The sequence below is a fragment of the Spinacia oleracea genome, chromosome 6, assembly GCF_020520425.1.
Source record: "Spinacia oleracea cultivar Varoflay chromosome 6, BTI_SOV_V1, whole genome shotgun sequence".
In the NCBI taxonomy this organism is placed as follows: domain Eukaryota; kingdom Viridiplantae; phylum Streptophyta; class Magnoliopsida; order Caryophyllales; family Amaranthaceae; genus Spinacia; species Spinacia oleracea.
Genome location: NC_079492.1, coordinates 61,362,132 through 61,381,474, shown reverse-complemented (window position 1 = coordinate 61,381,474; position 19,343 = coordinate 61,362,132). Strand labels below are relative to the sequence as shown.

Here is a 19,343-nt window from a genome sequence, read left to right as displayed (position 1 = left end):
AGAAACTGTGAATGGTTATTTATTTGTTTATTCTTTTCAATTGTAGTTTTTAATATGGCAAACAACAATTCATTCAACATTCGATCAATTCTCGAAAAGGAGAAGTTGAACGGGAAAAACTTCCTTGACTGGCAAAGGAACTTGCAAATAGTTCTTATGCAGGAAGAAAAGGAGTATGTCCTGGATGAGGCGATGCCCGAAGCTGCAGGCGACGGGGTCACTCAGGCAGCCCTCAATCGTTGGATTGATGCCAACAAGGATGTGAAATGTCTAATGCTCGCCACCATGAGTGCGGATCTGCAGAAAACGTTCATCAACTCAGATGCTTTCACAATCATCAGTGAGTTGAAGAACATGTTCCAAGATCTGGCTCGAGTCGAAAGATTCGAGACTCATAGGCAAATTCTTGAGACCAAGCTTAAGAAAGGCGAGCCCGTAAGTCCACATGTTCTCAAAATGATTGGACTCATTGAGAATATGAGTCGGCTGGATCAGCAATTTTCTCAGGAAATGGCTATAGACACCATCCTCCATTCTCTTCATAGCGGGTATGATCAGTTCAAACTGAACTACAGTATGAATAGTCTGGACAAAACGCTCACTGAGCTTCACGGTATGCTGAAGACCGCTGAAAAGACGCTCAAAAGTGATAAGCAGGATGTGCTTATGGTGCGTGGGGGCAAGTTCAAGAAATCTGGAAAGAAGAGGAATGCTAAGAAAGGTGGCAACAAGGCCAGCCCAACTAAGCAAACTGGCGCCAAATCTGCAAAGAGGAAGGTCAGTCAACCCACTTCTGAATCCGAATGCTTCTACTGCAAGAAGAAAGGGCATTGGAAGAGAGATTGCTTGAAGCTAAAGGAAGATCAGAAGAACGGAACAGTCGTTCCATCTTCAGGTATTTTCGTTATAGACTGTATACTTGCTAATTCAACTTCTTGGGTATTAGATACAGGTTGTGGCTCACACTTATGTTCCAATCCACAGGGACTAAGAAGAAGTAGAAAGTTAAGCAAGGGTGAAGTCGACCTACGAGTGGGAAATGGAGCACGGATTGCTGCATTAGCCGTAGGAACTTACTATTTGTCGTTGCCCTCCGGGCTAGTTTTGGAACTGGAAGAATGTTTCCATGTTCCAAGTCTTACTAAAAACATCATTTCAGTTTCTTGCTTAGATGCTAAGGGATTTTCCTTTTTAATAAAAGACAATAGTTGTTCGTTTTATTTTAAAGAGATGTTTTATTTATCTGCTAGATTAGTCAATGGACTTTATTTATTAGATCACGACAAACAAGTATATAACATAAATACCAAAAAGGCCAAAAAGGATGATTCAGATCTCACCTATCTGTGGCATTGTCGATTAGGCCATATAAACTTGAAACGCTTAGAAAGACTTCAAAGGGAAGGAATTCTAGAACCATTTGACTTAGAGGATTATGGTAAATGCGAATCATGTTTACTTGGCAAAATGACAAAGCAACCTTTCTCTAAAGTTGGAGAAAGAGCAAATGAACTATTGGGTTTAATCCATACAGATGTATGTGGACCAATGAGTACAAATGCTAGAGGTGGTTTCAGCTACTTTATCACTTTCACTGATGACTTCAGTAGGTATGGTTATGTCTACCTAATGAAGCATAAGTCTGAATCCTTTGACAAATTCAAGGAATTTCAGAGTGAAGTAGAGAATCAATTAGGCAAGAAGATTAAGGCACTGCGGTCTGATAGAGGCGGTGAATATCTGAGCTATGAATTTGATGACCATCTGAAAGAATGTGGAATTCTATCAGAATTGACTCCTCCTGGAACACCACAATGGAACGGTGTGTCGGAACGGAGGAACAGAACCTTGCTAGAAATGGTCAGGTCAATGATGGGTCAGGCCGAACTTCCATTAGAATTTTGGGGACATGCACTAAATACAGCTGCACTCACTATAAATAGAGCTCCGTCTAAAGCTGTCGAAAAGACTCCATACGAATTATGGTTTGGAAAGCCTCCAAATGTGTCTTTTCTTAAGATTTGGGGATGTGAAGTATACGTCAAACGATTAATTTCAGACAAACTTCATCCAAAATCTGACAAATGTATCCTTGTGGGCTATCCAAAGGAAACAAAGGGGTATTACTTCTACAATACATCTGAGAACAAAGTGTTTGTTGCTCGAGATGGTGTCTTTTTGGAGAAGGATCACATTTCCAAAATGACAAGTGGGAGAAAAGTAGACCTCGAAGAAATTCGAGTCGAACAACAAACTCTAGAGAATGCTCAAGATGACATTCAGGATGAAACTCAGAGATCTTTAGAAGAATCTGGTGAGAATCATGGTCAATCTAGAAATGTTACCCCGCGTAGATCGCAAAGATATAGATCTCAACCGGAAAGGTACTTAGGTATTTTGACGAACGAGAGCTATGACGTTCTATTACTTGAAAGTGATGAACCTGCGACTTACAAGCAAGCTATGACGAGCCCTAGCTCCAAGCAGTGGCAAGAAGCCATGCAATCTGAATTAGACTCCATGTCTGAAAACCAAGTATGGGATTTGGTCGATTTGCCAGATGGCTACCAAGCCATTGGAAGCAAATGGGTTTTCAAACTGAAAAAGGACAAGGATGGGAAACTTGAAGTTTTCAAAGCTAGATTGGTCGCAAAAGGTTACAGGCAAGTCCACGGTGTGGATTACGATGAAACCTTTTCACCAGTTGCAATGCTAAAGTCTATTCGAATAATGTTAGCAATCGCTGCATATTACGATTACGAAATATGGCAGATGGATGTCAAAACTGCTTTCTTAAACGGCGTTTTAACAGAAACTGTGTTTATGACACAGCCTGAAGGTTTTGAGGATCCAAAGAATGCTAAAAAGGTATGCAAGCTAAAGAAGTCAATCTACGGATTGAAGCAGGCATCCAGGAGCTGGAATATACGTTTTGATGAAGCAGTCAGTGACTTTGGTTTCATCAAGAACGCGGACGAATCTTGTGTATACAAGAAGGTCAGTGGGAGCAAAATTGTTTTCCTAGTATTATATGTCGACGACATATTGCTTATCGGAAATGACATTCCTATGTTGAACTCTGTCAAGATTTGGCTTGGGAAATGTTTTTCGATGAAGGATCTAGGAGAAGCACAGTACATATTGGGCATCAAGATTTACAGAGATAGATCTAAAAAGATGATTGGACTTAGTCAAAGCACTTATATCAATAAGGTGCTTGATAGGTTCAAGATGGCGGACTCCAAGCGAGGCTACCTACCCATGTCTCATGGAATGACTCTAAGCAAGACTCAGTGCCCAAAAACACTTGATGAGCGTAGACGAATGAATGGGATTCCATATGCATCATTGATTGGTTCAATAATGTATGCTATGATATGTACACGCCCGGATGTTGCGTACGCACTCAGTGCTACGAGCAGATACCAGTCAGACCCAGGAGAGGCGCATTGGACTGCTGCCAAGATGACTTCCTGGTCTATGGTGGAGATGATGAATTAATTGTTAAAGGCTATACGGACGCAAGTTTCCAAACCGACAAAGATGATTTTAGATCACAGTCTGGGTTTGTCTTCTGCCTCAACGGAGGAGCAGTAAGCTGGAAAAGTGCTAAGCAAAGCACCATTGCGGATTCTACAACTGAAGCGGAGTACATTGCTGCACATGAAGCAGCAAAGGAAGCTATATGGCTAAGGAAGTTCATAGGAGAACTTGGTGTAGTCCCCTCCATTAAAGGACCAATAGCCCTGTATTGTGATAATAACGGAGCTATTGCACAGGCAAAAGAGCCTAGACACCACCAAAGAGTCAAGCATGTACTTCGTAGATTTCACCTTCTACGAGAGTTCGTTGAAAGAAAAGAAGTCGAGATAAGCAAAATTGGAACTGATGAAAACATATCAGATCCATTAACTAAACCTCTGCCGCAGGCGAAGCACAACTCGCACACTGCAGCTATGGGAATCAAGCATATTGGAGAATGGCTTTGATGTCTCTTTTTAATATTTTAAAGTTTTAGAGTTTAAATCTTTGTAAAACATTATTGGTTAATCATTCACAATAAATGAAAAGAATTCATTTTTCCATTTAATTTGTGGTTTATTAAATGATGAGTCCCTTCAATTTGACAATATATTCAAGATAGACTGTCAGGACCAGTCCTGTGACTAAGAAATGTCTATCAAGTGAACTTGAATGTCAAAGGTTGAAAATGGTCCCTAATCGGAGTTTTCTATAAAATTGGACGCATAGAAAACGTTAGACGATTAGAATGCAAGATGACTAGTAGTTCTGTTTCTTGAACTATGTGGACATGGCAATGTCATAATCATTTGCATAGATACATACTTTGGGAAGACTAGTATCGGACAAGACCTATGAAACTTTACTGTAAGAGATGAAAGTCTGTCATAAGTAAATTTCATTAAATTATTAGACACTAAATCCTCAATACCTGAGTGATTTGAGATTACTTGTTTGAGAACTGGTTGCTTTGACGTTGACCAACCGTCGCACCGTAAAAGGAGGCTATAAAGGCAACGCTCAGGTAATCACCTATCAAACGAAGTCTAATCTCAAGATCGCAAGATTGGGATTGTCCTCCCATAAATCGGGATGAGATGCTTAAAAGTTGTACAAGGCCACTCGGAGAGCTAGAAACTGTGAAATGCATGGCCGTGCTCGGATGAATCATAGGCTATGATTATCTGTTTATTTGATCAGTTGAACTCTGAAACCGAGGAACACCTCTGGACATAATAAGGATGACAACTCTTACCTTATGTTCAAGAGCAAGCATCGAGCGACAAAGGAATTAGGAAATGCACACTTGTCCCTAAGGACAAGTGGGAGACTGAAGGAAATAATGCCCTTGGTCCAAGTATGCATTCTATGTTAAGTCTAATAAATGCGGTTCAGTATTAATTAACAAGTTAATAATTCAGTGAGATCAAGTGAGCTGAATGCCTAGCTAGAGGCCGCTTCAGTTCAAGTGGAATTAATGATATTAATCCACAGCTTACTCTTGACTGAACCCGTAGGGTCACACAAATGGTACGTAAACGGATCAAGTATTTAATGGCATTAAATACTCCATCTATGAATATTCGGAACCGACGGATCTTGGTTTCAGTGGGAGCTAAGATCGTCACAGGCAAGAAATGAATACTCCGGAAACGATGATATTGCCGGAAACGGAAATATGGATCGTATCGGAAATATAAATATTATCCAAGTCGTAGATGTTGCCGGAAACGGAAACATGGTACGTATCGGAAAATATTATCGGAAATGGAAATATTGCCAGAATCGGAAATATTGCCGGAAACGGAAATATTGTCAGAATCGGAAATATTACCGGAATCGGAAAATAATTCCGGAAACGGAAATATTAAATATTTGTTCGAAACGGAAATTAATTCCTGAATCGGAAATATTAAATATTGTTCGTATCGGAAATGAATTCCGGAATCGGAAAATTTAATCGGAAGCGCATCGTACGAATAAGCATCGGACGAGGCCCAGCACGAAGCCAGACCATCGCCCAGCAAGCCAAGCGCGCCGCACAAACAGCCACGCCAGGCCCAGCGCAAGGCCAGGCCCAGCAGGCTGCGCAGCGCGCACAGCGCGCACAACACGCGCAGCGCGCAGCGCGCGCGGGCGCTGCGTGGGCTGCTGCTCGCGCGCACGCATGGGGGCCCATCGTGGCTGCCGTGCGTGTGTGTGCAAGTGTTTGTGTTCGTGCACGTTTCCTAAAACATGCAGAGTTCGGTTAATGATTAAATTACTAATTCTATTTGACAAATTAATTAAATTAGAGTTCTTGTAGGGTTCTAGGTTTAATTAATTTGTATCTGAATAGGATTTCGATTCCCTTTCCATACCCCTATAAATATGAGGCTAGGGCTCACAATTTATAACAAGTTTCAAAGTATTCAAAAGTGAGTTTTTTGAGAGAAAATTAAAACACACATCTTGCTCATAAAGTGCCGAAATTTTCTAGTACCTTAAGGGCGATTCTAGTTGGTCAATCTTAAGGCGGATCTGGACGTGCTGTGGACTATCTACGGAGGGACGACACTTGGAGTCCTAAAGACTTGTTCTTGTTCGGTTCGGGCGCAGCTAGGGAGGGCACGCAACAAAGAGTATGCATCTAAATTATGCTATATGATTATGTGTAAAAAATATGTTGTCCTGGGTTAATGGTTGTTTCCGCATGATCTATGTAATGTCATATGTATCATAACCTAACAAAAAATGACCTCGATAACGAGAAGAAGATCGAAAAAATGGTACTGCAGCAAACCATGGAGAGCAAGTATTTCTCCCTCGATCCAAAACCTTTTCCCGACAAACTACCGGAAATGTTCAGTTCATCTGACTTACCAAAGTTCAAAGCCACGGACAATCCCCGTAATCATCTCTTGAGCTTCGTGAATGCCATGAACTTGAAAGGTGTAGACAAATCCATGTATTTGCCACTTTTCCTTTATCCTTGGCACCTGTGCCACTCAAATGGTACTACCACCAGGACCCTAAGCTCTTCCCCACTTGGGAGGACTTTGTCAATGTCTTCGTCAAGCAATACTCGTCGAACATGGATTTTCAAGTCACCATGCGCGAGCTGGGGTACTCTTCCAAAAGAAAAATGAAGGTTTCACGACCTATTTTGCTGGATGGAGAGACCAAGTGGCCCAACTAATCAATAGGCCTCCTTACACAGAATTGGTCCAAAAATTCATTGACAACCTAGACCCAGCTTATAAACAACACCTTAGGTACTTGGGCCTTGATACCTTCAAAAGGGTTTATGATGTAGGAATAAAAATCGAGGATGACCTTGCAAAAACCGTACAAAGCAAGCCTACATACAAAAGTAACACCTACAACAGGGGCCACACGCCTCAAGCCCAAGAGGTCCACGCCTTAGAGGAAACCCCAACCCGAAGGAGCCCTGGAAGGTGGACCCGAGATTGAAAGTTTGCCCCACTCGGGTCGACTCTGGTACAAGACTTCCAAAGACTAACCAATCAAGGAAAGCTAAGGCCCATAGGCCCCACACCTGACCCTTCATTCTAAAGTAAATATTGGGTCGAGCGCACCTATTGCAAATTCCATCAAGGAAATGGGCATGACACTGAAAACTGCTGTAATCTAAAAAACACAATCCAGGGTATGATAGAGGATGAAATAATACCTCTCCCTAATGTTGGCAAACCCAACAACAAGAAGAGCCCACTCGGTTCTTGTCACATCTCTCTCGACCAACCAGAAAATAAGGACTTTGACCCTACGGTGTATATCACGCCTCAAGGTGCACCACTCACCGTGGTCCCTATGGACCAAATCGAGAGAGAAGTGTGCGGCGTGTGGGATGATGATGCTGAAGATGTCTACCTGTCTCAAGTGTCGGGCCAAGACCACTTTACTGAAACTTGGCCCGCGCATGCTCCCATTGACACCACCCCTCAAGAGTCCGAAGTTGACAATCTCACTCGGTCCGGAAGGGTGTACCAACAGGATATTCACCCACCCGCTATGGACGACATCCCAGTCAGACAGATTCCTGAAAACGTGCGGCACACCACCGTCGCAGAAGTCATCAAAAATCCTCTCTTGAAGCAACTAAAAAGAACTAAAGCCGAGATTACCATCTGGGATCTCATGTGCACTTCAAAGGAACATCGTGAAAAACTCATTCGCTCACTTGACCTCATCTCAGTCCCTACGGACATCACACCTGACTCGTTGGTTAACCACGTCACAAGAGATGTTGAGGAAAAAGCAATAGTTTTTACTGACAAAGACTTACCTAAAGAAGGAGGCGCCCACAACAAGGCCCTCTATCTAGTGGTTGGATGCAAAGGACAAAACATCCCCCTAGCACTCGTAGATAACGGTTCAGCGGTAAACGTTTGCCCATTGTGAACCGCCCATTGCTTGGGGCTAGGAAGCGATGACTTCCAAACCTCCACGCAAGGAGTACGAGCTTATGATAAGTCTCGAAGGCCTGTGTTGGGAAAAATCAACCTCACAATACAAACCGGGCCCGTGGAACGTACCACGGAGTTTCAAATAATCGACATCAAGCCCACTTTCAACCTCCTCTTAGGACGCCCTTGGCTCCATGACTTAGGAGGTGTGGCTTCTACTCTGCATCAAATGGTTAAACTTAACCATAACGGGGTAATTCTGGAAATACGCGCCCTCCTCTCGACGTCAGCTGTACTATGGTTGGAACGGCCGACACTGGGGAAGACCTTTACGGTTTTCAAGTGGATGAAGCCATCCAATCCATTGAGGACTATAATTTAGCATTTCTAGATCCGCGTGCATCCCGGGTCATCCCTAAAATATTGCTAGCTCAGGGCTATTTCCCGGGAACTCTATTGGGCATAAGGAAGAAGAACTACATGTTCCATCCCCCACCCAACAAATCTACTCCCTTTGGCCTAGGCTATGAACCAACGGAGGAAGATATTGCTGATCACTTGTCTAGGCTACGCCTTAAGCCAGCCAAGACAAAACGAGCCACCCTCCTTTCCCCATATCAAAGAACCCTTAACGGTATGTTTGTCCTGAAAGGAGAAGAACATCTGTAGACACCTACTTTTGTCCCCATTCCCGAAAGGGAAGGTTCGATGATGAGAACATAAATCTCCACTTGGCAACGCATCTCCTATAAAATAACGAATCTCAAATCACCCTTTCATTTCAGCCAAAACTGCTATTTATAGAAACCTGCTAAGAATAGTAACTGCCGTAAGAAGTAGTTGTTAAAAGTGGCAAAGTCATAAAAGATAGAAATCTGTCAGAATTAGGTGTTGCACTCCAACATAAGTCCTAAAAGAGATAGAATTGGCAAAAGGAATTCTATTCCTGCTATAATTCGAAAATAAGAGTTACGTATTAATTAAATTCCTAACGAACCTAGAGTTCGTAAAGGGCCCAGACGCATTCCGTCATAAGTTAATACGCACTAAGAAACTCGGATAAGTCTCAAAAGCTCCGTGTTTAAGAGTCCAAATCTGACAAAAAGGCTCGGCTCAGATCCTATTTTCAACGCCTGGGTCTGGGCGCTAAAAATACCTGGGGCCGTGTCGTCTCCGAATTCTTTTTGGATTCGTATTCTAAAAATCTATCTTTCCACAAACTCTTTTCCTATAAATACAGCCTCAAAACCGACGTGAACACAACACACAATTCCATAACCTGAGTATTGACTCTAGCCTTAAGCCTAGCCTCACGCTGCGAAATTGATCTGGCGTTCTGTCGCAATCGACCCAAAATTCGAACAGAACGCATCCTGCCCCTTGAAGCTGATGAATTAAGCCTAAATACTGGAACACTGCTTAGAAACCCGAGATTCGTTAAATAAAAGGAGAAATAGAAAAGCCAAGTGGTTAGTTATCTAAGAACCGTAACGCACCTCTCAAGGGAACCGGGTGCTGAACCTGGACCCGGTTCACTCAATCCGGACCGATTCCTGAATTTCACAGGTGGAGGTGGGGGTTCATCGGAATTATCCAACCCGAATAAATAATCCGGAACTTCCGAAACAATCGATGACGCTTCCGACCTACCCCTCTCTAACCCACCAGTAGAACCGCCGTTCAAAGCGTCGACAAACCAATTCTCCCTTTTCCTAGAACCATCTAGAAGCGACGCGATACTCGAACTTCTAGAAACTTGTCCACTGCCACCACCACCATTAGTATCCGGAAACAGGAAAAGCCTCAACCGTGGGATCTTATCGGTGGAGGAGAGAGATAGACGATCGAACTCCTCCATCATATTCTCGACATCTTCGTCGGTGGAAACCGTAATAAGAGCGTCTAGTTCTTCGTTGGGAAGCTGGTATTTGACAGTAAAATCAACAGAAGCAGCAGCGGCGGTGGAGGATGAGTTTTGAGGGTTAATAGAAGCTTCGAGAGTTTAGAAAGTAGGAGAGAGAAACTAGTAGACCGGTTGACGGCGACAATACGGGTATCGCCACCGACGTAACGGAGTTGATTGTCGTGAGGACGTGGGAGTATTTTACCGCCAAAGCTAACCATGAGACGGACCAGTGGTTTGTCGTCGGAGAGTGGGTGTTTGTGGTGGACTGAACGAGGTGTTGAACTCACTGAGTCAGCCCCCGAGTCCATCTCCATGGTTAATTTTAAGGATGAAATTGAGTGAGTTGATTGAACAACTAACTCGGGATTTGTGATCACTCTGATCAGGTATATAATGATTTTCTCTCCCCAAAATTTCTCAAATTTTTTTTGGTGAGAATGTTTGTCGATTAATGGGAAGGGTGGGGATGACTCGGTAACACGTTCGGTGATGGATGAGTTTGTCACAGACGCATCAGGTTTATCAGAATATTGTTTTTTTGTGTGGTTAAATATAAATTAAAAATTGAAGAAGCAGCTGTTTAGAGTTTGGTTAGTACTATTGTGTGTCATCGTTGTTCAGGACGTTTAAAAATTAACCGGACTCGATAAACAGGCCAAAACCGATTGAAATTGGAATCGAGTATATACTACCTCCATTTCTGAAAGTTATTTACACTTTATTTTATTATATTTTTACTCTCAATTGGCACACCATAACTTACTTAATCATAATATTTTAATATTAATTTTCATGTACTTACATTATTGGACAATTTATAGCCACTCATTTTTCGTTTGTTACCTTGCCATCACATGTTCACTAAAATTCCATAATTAATTACCGTGTAAATAGTAAGCATAAAGATAATTTTAGAACGGAGGTAATATATATTATGACTATATGAGAAGTTTGACACTAGAAATTGAGCCCAAGTGGACCAAGTATATATTTGATTTAACGTGCAAATTAATTATCCAAACACAATCTGTAACTAAAGATGGTATTGGGCCGCGTTGGCCGAGGTACGACACGAACAACGCAGAAAAGCACGGCTCGACAAGGGCACAAAATTGTGGATTAGGCTCGGACTGCAACTTTTCTAAAAAGCACAACAAAACAACTTAGATATAGTGAAATTAGACTCAAGCACGAAACATAGACTTCGGCCGTTATTGACACCTTTTTTTTTTTTGAAATTTTCGACCCAGGACTACCGGCACAAAACAAGTGAAATTTATGTAGGCCGGTGTTGTTGAGGCCAAAGGCATACGACTCGGCATGAAACACGGCTCAGCACGGCCCAGCACGACCACAACCATATTTATATGCAAGCAACCTGAATTAACTTGAGTCCCGATTTAAACATGTTTAACGGGTAATTTTTGACCGAGCCGAATCCACATCAAAATGGATAACTGTACGAAATTCCGATTTGACAGCTTCATGAGAATAATTTATTTGTGTGGTTCAAGTAAAACTAAAAAATGGAGAAGACCAGTGATTGAGTTTAGTTAGGTTGTGGACTTGTAAATTTATTGTGTATCATCATCATGAATGGGCCAGGTTGGCCCATTGTGATGGCGCTAATACGTGTGTACTTGCTTTTCGTTTAGTTTGCATTATTGTAGATTCTTGGGTGGTTAAATGCATGTCATCAAATTTTAGATGCTATTTAATAAAGTCGCAAAAGAGGAAGAAAGTATTAAACACTCCCTAATAAATAAATTAACGATACGTCTATCCTTTAGAAAACAAAAAAAATAGAATCGATAGGTTTGTGGGGTAGGCTACATTCTCGCCAGGGTGGATTTTGAACGGTTTTATGAGTGGTACATAGATTAATTAAATAATGCAGTATGAAAATTTGTATTCAAATTTTAGTGGAGAGTCGGGCCTAAAAATACACTGTACAGGAAGTCCTATCGGCAAGTCGGTAGGACATCCCATAACAGGTCCTACGGATACATAATCACCAAGGAAAGACCAATACTGCAGTCGGTATCTAAGGTATACTTCTCACAGTCGGCCTTTCTCTGTCAGTATCTATCAGTAAAACCCAAATGGGAGTATCCGGGACCAAAGGGTAATACCCCGGGTCCTCCGTACAAATAACCCGTCTATAAATATGGACGCCATCAATGCCAAAGGTACGTAATTCCAGCCCAATCATTCTTACAAGCATTTATTACAGAGCTATCAGCATAATCTGACTTAAGCATCGGAGGGGTAATTCTCGGATCACCCCCGAGGCTAGTTAACGGTTTCACTGTGCAGGATACAGTCAGCATCTAGTATTGGAGACAAGTCAACTTTTTCCTGTTCCAAGTCCGCAACCGGAACAATTGGCGCTAGAAGGAGGGGAACCCCCACCTACAAACAAACCCTACAGCCATAAAAAAAAAAAAAAAGAAACACACACTCACATATCCAAAACCAGTAAAAATCAGCAAAAGAAATGGAGAGTACGCAGTCGGATTCGTATAAGAAAAGCAAAAAGCATGCCTCGAAAACAACCCCACAGAGCACACAGACGGCAAAAACAACAGCACCACCCCTAAAGCCCATACAGTTAGCAGCAGAACCAATTATAACACCCGTCGAAACACAGCCCACCCTCCACCAAGGAAGCCAGTCGGTAGTCAGCAAAACTACGACGACAGCAAGCAACAAAGATAACGAAAACACCCCTACAATTCCTGGGATACACAGTGGAGGACGACGACTCCGAAGAAGAGCCTGAGAGCCCGACAAGAAACATTACTCAAATGCCGTCAAAACTCACTAGCCAATTCTCAGAAGAACAGCTGGCCACGGTGCAAGCGGTGATGACCGCGCTGTCAGCTTTGAAATCAGGAAGGAAAACAAACACAGAACCCGCAGCCCCAATAATGCCAGTCGTAAGTCAAGCAACAGAAACCCCAGTCGGTGAAAAGAGGAAGAGATTACCTATAAGAAACGTGTTCGGAGGATAAGGCATAGAACAACAAGAAGCCCGCCCCAATAGACATCAAGTGATCGCTCTACGCAATCAACCCGAAAACATGGTCATAGAGGAAGCAAGAGAGGCAACTCAGAGGTACGCGCCACGCCGCTATACCATCCAACCCGCAAACTCACCCCTGTGTTTAGACATTCTAGAAGAACCTATGGAAAAATTAAAGTTCCCACTCTGCAAGTATGACGGATCAACCGACCCAGAGGTCCATTGCAACATGTTCGAGCAACATATGATGCTGTACACAGACTCCGATGCCATGTGGTGCAAAGTGTTCCCCTCTACACTTCTGGGAGTAGCACCGGGTTGGTACAAGGGATTACCAAAAGGATCAATATACAATTACCAAAAGGAAATATTAAATATTGTTCGTATCGAAAATGAATTCCGGAATCGAGAATTTAATCGGAAGCGTATCGTACGAATTAGCATCGGACGAGGCCTGCCAGACGAAGGCCCAGCACGAAGCCGGGCCATCGCCCAGCAAGCCAAGCGCAAACAACCACACGCCAATCAACGACCAGGCCCAGCGCAAAAGCCAGGTCCAGCCAAAGCTTGGGCGCGCGCACGGATAAGGCTGCGACGAGTGGGCCTTGCGCTGTGCGCTCGGCGTGGGCCGCAAGGCCTGCGTGGGGGCGTGCGGTGCTTGTGCGCCACTCGTGCGTGTTACTCGGAATCCTAAGGCTACCGGGATTCGTAATATGATTAAATCTAATCCTAATAGATAAAGTTTGTTTAATTAGAGTCCTAGTAGGATTATAATTAAATAGATTTGTATTCCAATAGGATTATAATTCCTTTCCATAAACTCTATAAATAGGTGCCTAGGGTCACATATTTACATCGAGAATTGAAGTATTCAAAGGTAAGATTTTCAAGCAAAAATCAGCCACTAACACTTGCCCTATTTAGCCGAAATTTATAGTACCTTAAGGGCGATTCTAGTTGGTCAAACTTAAGGCGGATCCGGTCGTGCTGTGGACTATCTACGGAGGGACGACACTGGGAGTCCTAAGGACTTGTTCTTGTTCGGTTCGGGCGCAGCTAAGGAGCACTACTAGAAAAAGGGTTTTTAACGACAAACTTTTTCGTCGTTGTAAGTCTCAAAAGTCGTCGCTAAAACCTTTAACGACGAACAAAGTTCGTCGTGATTTTTGTCGTAATAGCTTCCGACGTTATTAGTATTAACGTCAACGTTCGTCGTGAATTTTACACGACGAATTATTGTTCGTCGTTATTTATTAACGACAAAAAGGTTGTTCGTCGTTATTTATTAACGACAAAAAGGTTGTTCGTCGTTATTTATTAACGACAAAAAGGTTGTTCGTCGTTATTATGTATTCAATAACGTCAAACAAACAACAAATAGCAACCAACAAAGTTGACGTAAAAAGAGAATCAAATGAACGCAATGATTTTAATTACGGTCCAACAACGACAAAATATTTCGACGTTAATGTGACTAAAAATAAATATATAGTTTGTCGTAAATATGAAAAATATATATAACCTGCGATTCATTCAAAACCATAAAAAGTATATAGAATAATATACTAAATTTATATTAATTAACGTAATCAATCACAAAAGATTTATAATAAAAAAATTCAATGTGAGTCAAAACAACCAAACTAATAAGATCAAATATCTATAACTTGGTCCATACTAAGAATTAAATCTCAAAGATTCCATGTTCTTAAAAAAAAGTAAGAAAATCTGCACCAAATATCTAGAACTGATCAATGTGTAGCAGCTTCGACCTATTTTTGCATTTCTGATTCAGCTTGTGAAGTTGGAATAGTAACATTAAGTTGCAACACCAATGAATCTTGAAACATTTTCATTCTAGACTCAACCAAACTAACACGTTCCTTCATTTCATTGTTCTCGGCTTGTACTTCCTCCACGCGATTTGCAAGAACTTCATTCTGTTTGTTGGCAGCATTCAATTTAGTTTGAAGCTCTGCTCTACTGGGTTGTGGTCCCCTTACATCTTTAAGCTTTATTCCTCCTCCAAAACCTACAACCCGATCTCGAGATTTTGATTTAAAAACCTGTTGTACTACCTAGAAGAACACAAAGAAATTACATTAGTACATGAAGAATACATTTCCACATGAAGATCTATTATTGGTATACCCTGCCCAGATAAGGTAAGCAAAGACCGGAAATTATACCTGGAATTATTTGAAAAAAAATAGGACACAAACACTTGGAAAAAAAATAAGATTACTGAAAGGGCTCTTTTACCAAGGAGCCAACACACACAACAAGCCATCTTATCTTTTCAGATACAACTCTCACAACAGGGTAGAACACAAGTGAAATGCGAACCTTTTCAAAATATCACAAACTTCTTATTCTCTTGTATTTATCTTATTGAAACAGGGGCACCCACAAAATCAAAGGCACCTCTGAAATTATGTCCTTACAATGGAAATACATGCTGTGATTCAACAAAAGATCTTCAACTGCAGAATCAATTTCAAGCCATGAATGTTACTGATAATTCCTGTGCTTTCCTCCTGAAATCAATTCTCTGTTCTGTGTTGCGCAATTAGTGTCAGTAGCGCAATTAGTGGACATAAACAGGGAGTACAAGAGTTAATGCTCCCACATCCGAAAAGAGGGATAAGAAAGACTTACAAGGATTAAGCAACCCAAAATGGTCCGTGGAAGTGTGAAAGGAGTCTTTATTCCCACTATTCTAAATGGTCTGTGGAAGTTCCTAAGGAGTCTTTATTCCCACTATTCTAAATTTTTGGTAGGGGGATCGAAAGTTGGTGAGAGGCAGCTAGATAGAACCAGAGTGAGAAATGAATAATCCTAACTTCCACATATTCATATGATCATATCCCATAGAAAGTTGGAATTGAGAAAGAAATCAAATGATAACCGACCACTTCAAAATCAACTACCTCATCCACCTATTAGTTATCACTGAAGGAACAGCAAAACCAACCGCCTTATGAACCAACAAGCATACCCCTCCTGTCCACGCGACGCGTAACTCAAGACATTCAAAATCTCAAAGACTCATTCTTATTCTTATTTATAAACACAAGTATATGACAGTCAAACAGTCCCGCCATTGCCACATCTACTTTCTTGTAGCCACCTCCACAATTATAATACGAAGTAGTTGTTAATAATTTACTCCATTTCATCCATTGTAGTACTTAAACCCAAAGAAGTACGTCCACCTTGTTGGTTTGATCCACCTTGTTGGACCGCCAGACTTTATCCAACTGATAAAGACTTTGTTCTTTAAAGGCATCGCTAACTTTAATATCTAAGTATTAGGTCCTGGTTTCATTTCTCTCAAAACTACTCAAGACCAAAAGTGCAAATACTATACACTGGCAAATAATCATATCACTTATCAGTCAGTCATTAACACATTTTCTTTTGAATTGAAGATAACACAAAACATCCAGTTGCAGACCAGAGTTTTCATTGTAGGCACGTAACTGTCCAGCTTACTACATGGACTATACTAACTACTTATCATTTCTGTATTTTTGCAGGATATTCTGACAAAATTCTCAAACTCAAAACTGAATGTGGATGAGAAATGACAGATGAAGAGTATTTACCTCGACTTGAGAAAGTGATGGATCCTTTGCCATTGTTTCCCGAAGTTCTTCCTATAACATTGTGATTATAAGATTATTAACATTAACAAAAAAAAAAAAACGGGCCAACAAAAATCCAACATTCAACAGACATACATATTTTTGCGTTGTCTCCGCATTTGGAAGTTGAGTTCCTTTCTTTCGAGTGGAGTAGAATACATCAACCAAATTCGGCTTCTTCCCATTATTTCCTCCCTTACATAACAAAGAAAATAATTAGTTGTCATGTGAATTTAATTCCAAACTTCCTAAACCTATGAAATTAGGTATTAATAATCATTGTTTCTCACCAAATCATCCCAAATGACTTGCCTAAAAGGCTTGCTCCCAGTTCGAGGCATTAACTCTTTAAGATACTGAGCCCGATTATTAGAGTTCCTGGCACTTCTTTCCTGAAATTTGAAAAAATTAAATTTCCGAACACATTATAAAGGAAAAGGGATTATAGTTAAGTGATTTTACCTTAAATTCTCGCTTTGAAAAAATCTCCTTAATAAGCCACTGCCACTCACTCTTATTAAGCCCATCAGGTGGAGAAGCGTTGTATGCAGCTTTTAAGGTGAGTTTCTTATGAATGATTTTATACCTTAACAATTCTGACCTCCATTTTCTCCACAACTCCTTCATATGGTCCAAAACATGCTCCTTGTAGGCCTCCATATTTTCATTAGTAAAGGAATCCTGGAATCAAGTAAAACAAAAACAAATCAAAGAGTGAAATGTCAGACAAAAAATGGAAACCCCAATAACATAACCAAATCCATAAAAATCATGTTACCGTGACTGCTGCCCACATGTGTTCTTTTTCTTTGTCTCCAATATCTGCCCATTTGTGCACTTTGACCGGACACATATTAGTATTTCGTACTATAATACCAAGATGTCTGGCAAACACATTGTGATTATCCCCTACTGCCCGATTGTTAAAGAATTGAATTTGCAGCTTCTCATTAGGTTTCAGTTTAGCAATTTTTTTACACTTGTTTCTTCCCCTCCTTTTTTCATTATCAGCTTTCTTCTTTATAGTAGATTGACCACCACCTTCAACCAAACAATTTAAAAACATAAAATGATTAACATAAAAAAAAGACTAATTCAAAGGCATAAATCGGATGTTAAATTATTACCATTTGCATCCTCTTGAATAGTGTTGGTCGGACATATCTCCATTTCATTATCATTGACATTGTCATGAATGTTCTCACGAGGTTCATCACCATGATCATTATCATTGACATCCTCATGAATTCTCGTATCAAACTCATCACCATGTTCATTATCATTGGCAGCCTCGTTCGCAGCCTCGTTCTCAGCCTCGTTCTCAGCAGAAGCATATTCTACAAAGTCTCTTTCGAATTGTATATCTTCATCTAAATAATGACTTTCTGCATTAGGACCATAACAATGACGACTGGAAACCATTAAGGGATCAACAAAAGACATATCATTTCTGTTTAATATGACAGAATCAGTGCGAGCTTCAGAATGAGCAAGATGGCGTTTCTTTGACGGTAAAAAATTGTTAGCAAGATGACTAGGGAGGTTACTCTACTTTCCAATGGAGACATTGGTTTCAGCATTTGTTTTGGAAGAATACAAATTAGCTAACCTCTTACCACGACCCCTTGCCAGCATAAGAGGTGGTACGTACTCGCGTATAGATCTTACCATAGAAGATTGTTGTGCAGACCCATTGGGAAGAACCATTTTCTCCTGCATTGTTCATTGGTCAAAGTCAAGTCATACTATACAACCAAATAACTAAAACCCACAAAATTGACAAAACCATCAAAGTTAACCAAAGTCAACTTTGGTCAAAATCTAATTTGTACAACCAGAAAAACAACAACAAATCAAAGCAGACACTAAGCAAAACCAGAATGTCAGACATTAAATGTGCTAGCTGACGACTGAACCCTAACACTTTGCACTCAGCTGGCACAACACAATAGTCATCACAGAATCGGATCATGCTTAACCTTCTAATCTTCGATGCATACTGCTGATGTGCAACTTACGAGAAAATGAGGCTTCTAATACTGTAATTACATGGAACAATAAAGCTTTTGATAAGAACATCCTCTACTAAATAGACAGACAAAATGCAACTTTGAATGATACTGAATAGACAGACAAAATGCAAAACAGAATTCAGTCCTTCGTTCAATAGCCAATCGGTCAGGTGCAAAATGCAAAACAGAATTCAGTTCTTCGAACTTCGTTCATCTGTTACTAACTACTGCTTTGCTTTGATTGTAAATTGCTCTTCCAGGCAAAATTACCTATGTAAGAACTGCAAGCGGACTGGGCATTTTGCTAGAGAATGTCCAAATGCTTCTGTGTGCAAAAACTGTGGGCAGCCTGGGTAAGTTTATGAAACTTAGACTCTTAACAAGTGAAGGAAATAATGCCCTTGGTCCAAGTATGCATTCTATGTTAAGTCTAATAAATGCGGTTCAGTATTAATTAACAAGTTAATAATTCAGTGAGATCAAGTGAGCTGAATGCCTAGCTAGAGGCCGCTTCAGTTCAAGTGGAATTAATGATATTAATCCACAGCTTACTCTTGACTGAACCCGTAGGGTCACACAAATAGTACGTAAACGGATCAAGTATTTAATGGCATTAAATACTCCATCTATGAATATTCGGAACCGACGGATCTTGGTTTCAGTGGGAGCTAAGATCGTCACAGGCAAGAAATGAATACTCCGGAAACGATGATATTGCCGGAAACGGAAATATGGATCGTATCGGAAATATGAATATTATCCAAGTCGTAGATATTGCCGGAAACGGAAACATGGTACGTATCGGAAAATATTGTTGGAAAT

At 40.9% G+C, this 19,343-nt stretch overlaps 2 protein-coding genes across 2 annotated transcripts; both read right to left on the bottom strand.

Moving 5' to 3' along the window:
* Window positions 1-6,696: 6,696 nt before the first annotated feature.
* On the bottom strand, window positions 6,697-10,151 carry LOC130463210 (uncharacterized). Its single transcript, XM_056832269.1, has 3 exons — window positions 10,040-10,151; window positions 9,428-9,923; window positions 6,697-6,712 (listed from the first exon to the last, which is right to left on the bottom strand). The coding sequence occupies exons 1-3, from the start codon at window positions 10,149-10,151 to the stop codon at window positions 6,697-6,699; spliced, it is 624 nt and encodes a 207-aa protein (XP_056688247.1).
* Window positions 10,152-14,514: 4,363 nt separating this feature from the next.
* LOC130464381 (uncharacterized) lies at window positions 14,515-17,351 on the bottom strand. The gene is made up of 6 exons (XM_056833914.1): window positions 17,288-17,351; window positions 16,972-17,190; window positions 16,800-16,901; window positions 16,606-16,704; window positions 16,471-16,521; window positions 14,515-14,940 (listed from the first exon to the last, which is right to left on the bottom strand). The coding sequence occupies exons 1-6, from the start codon at window positions 17,303-17,305 to the stop codon at window positions 14,635-14,637; spliced, it is 795 nt and encodes a 264-aa protein (XP_056689892.1). The 5' UTR covers window positions 17,306-17,351; the 3' UTR covers window positions 14,515-14,634.
* Between the last annotated feature and the right edge of the window lie 1,992 nt (window positions 17,352-19,343).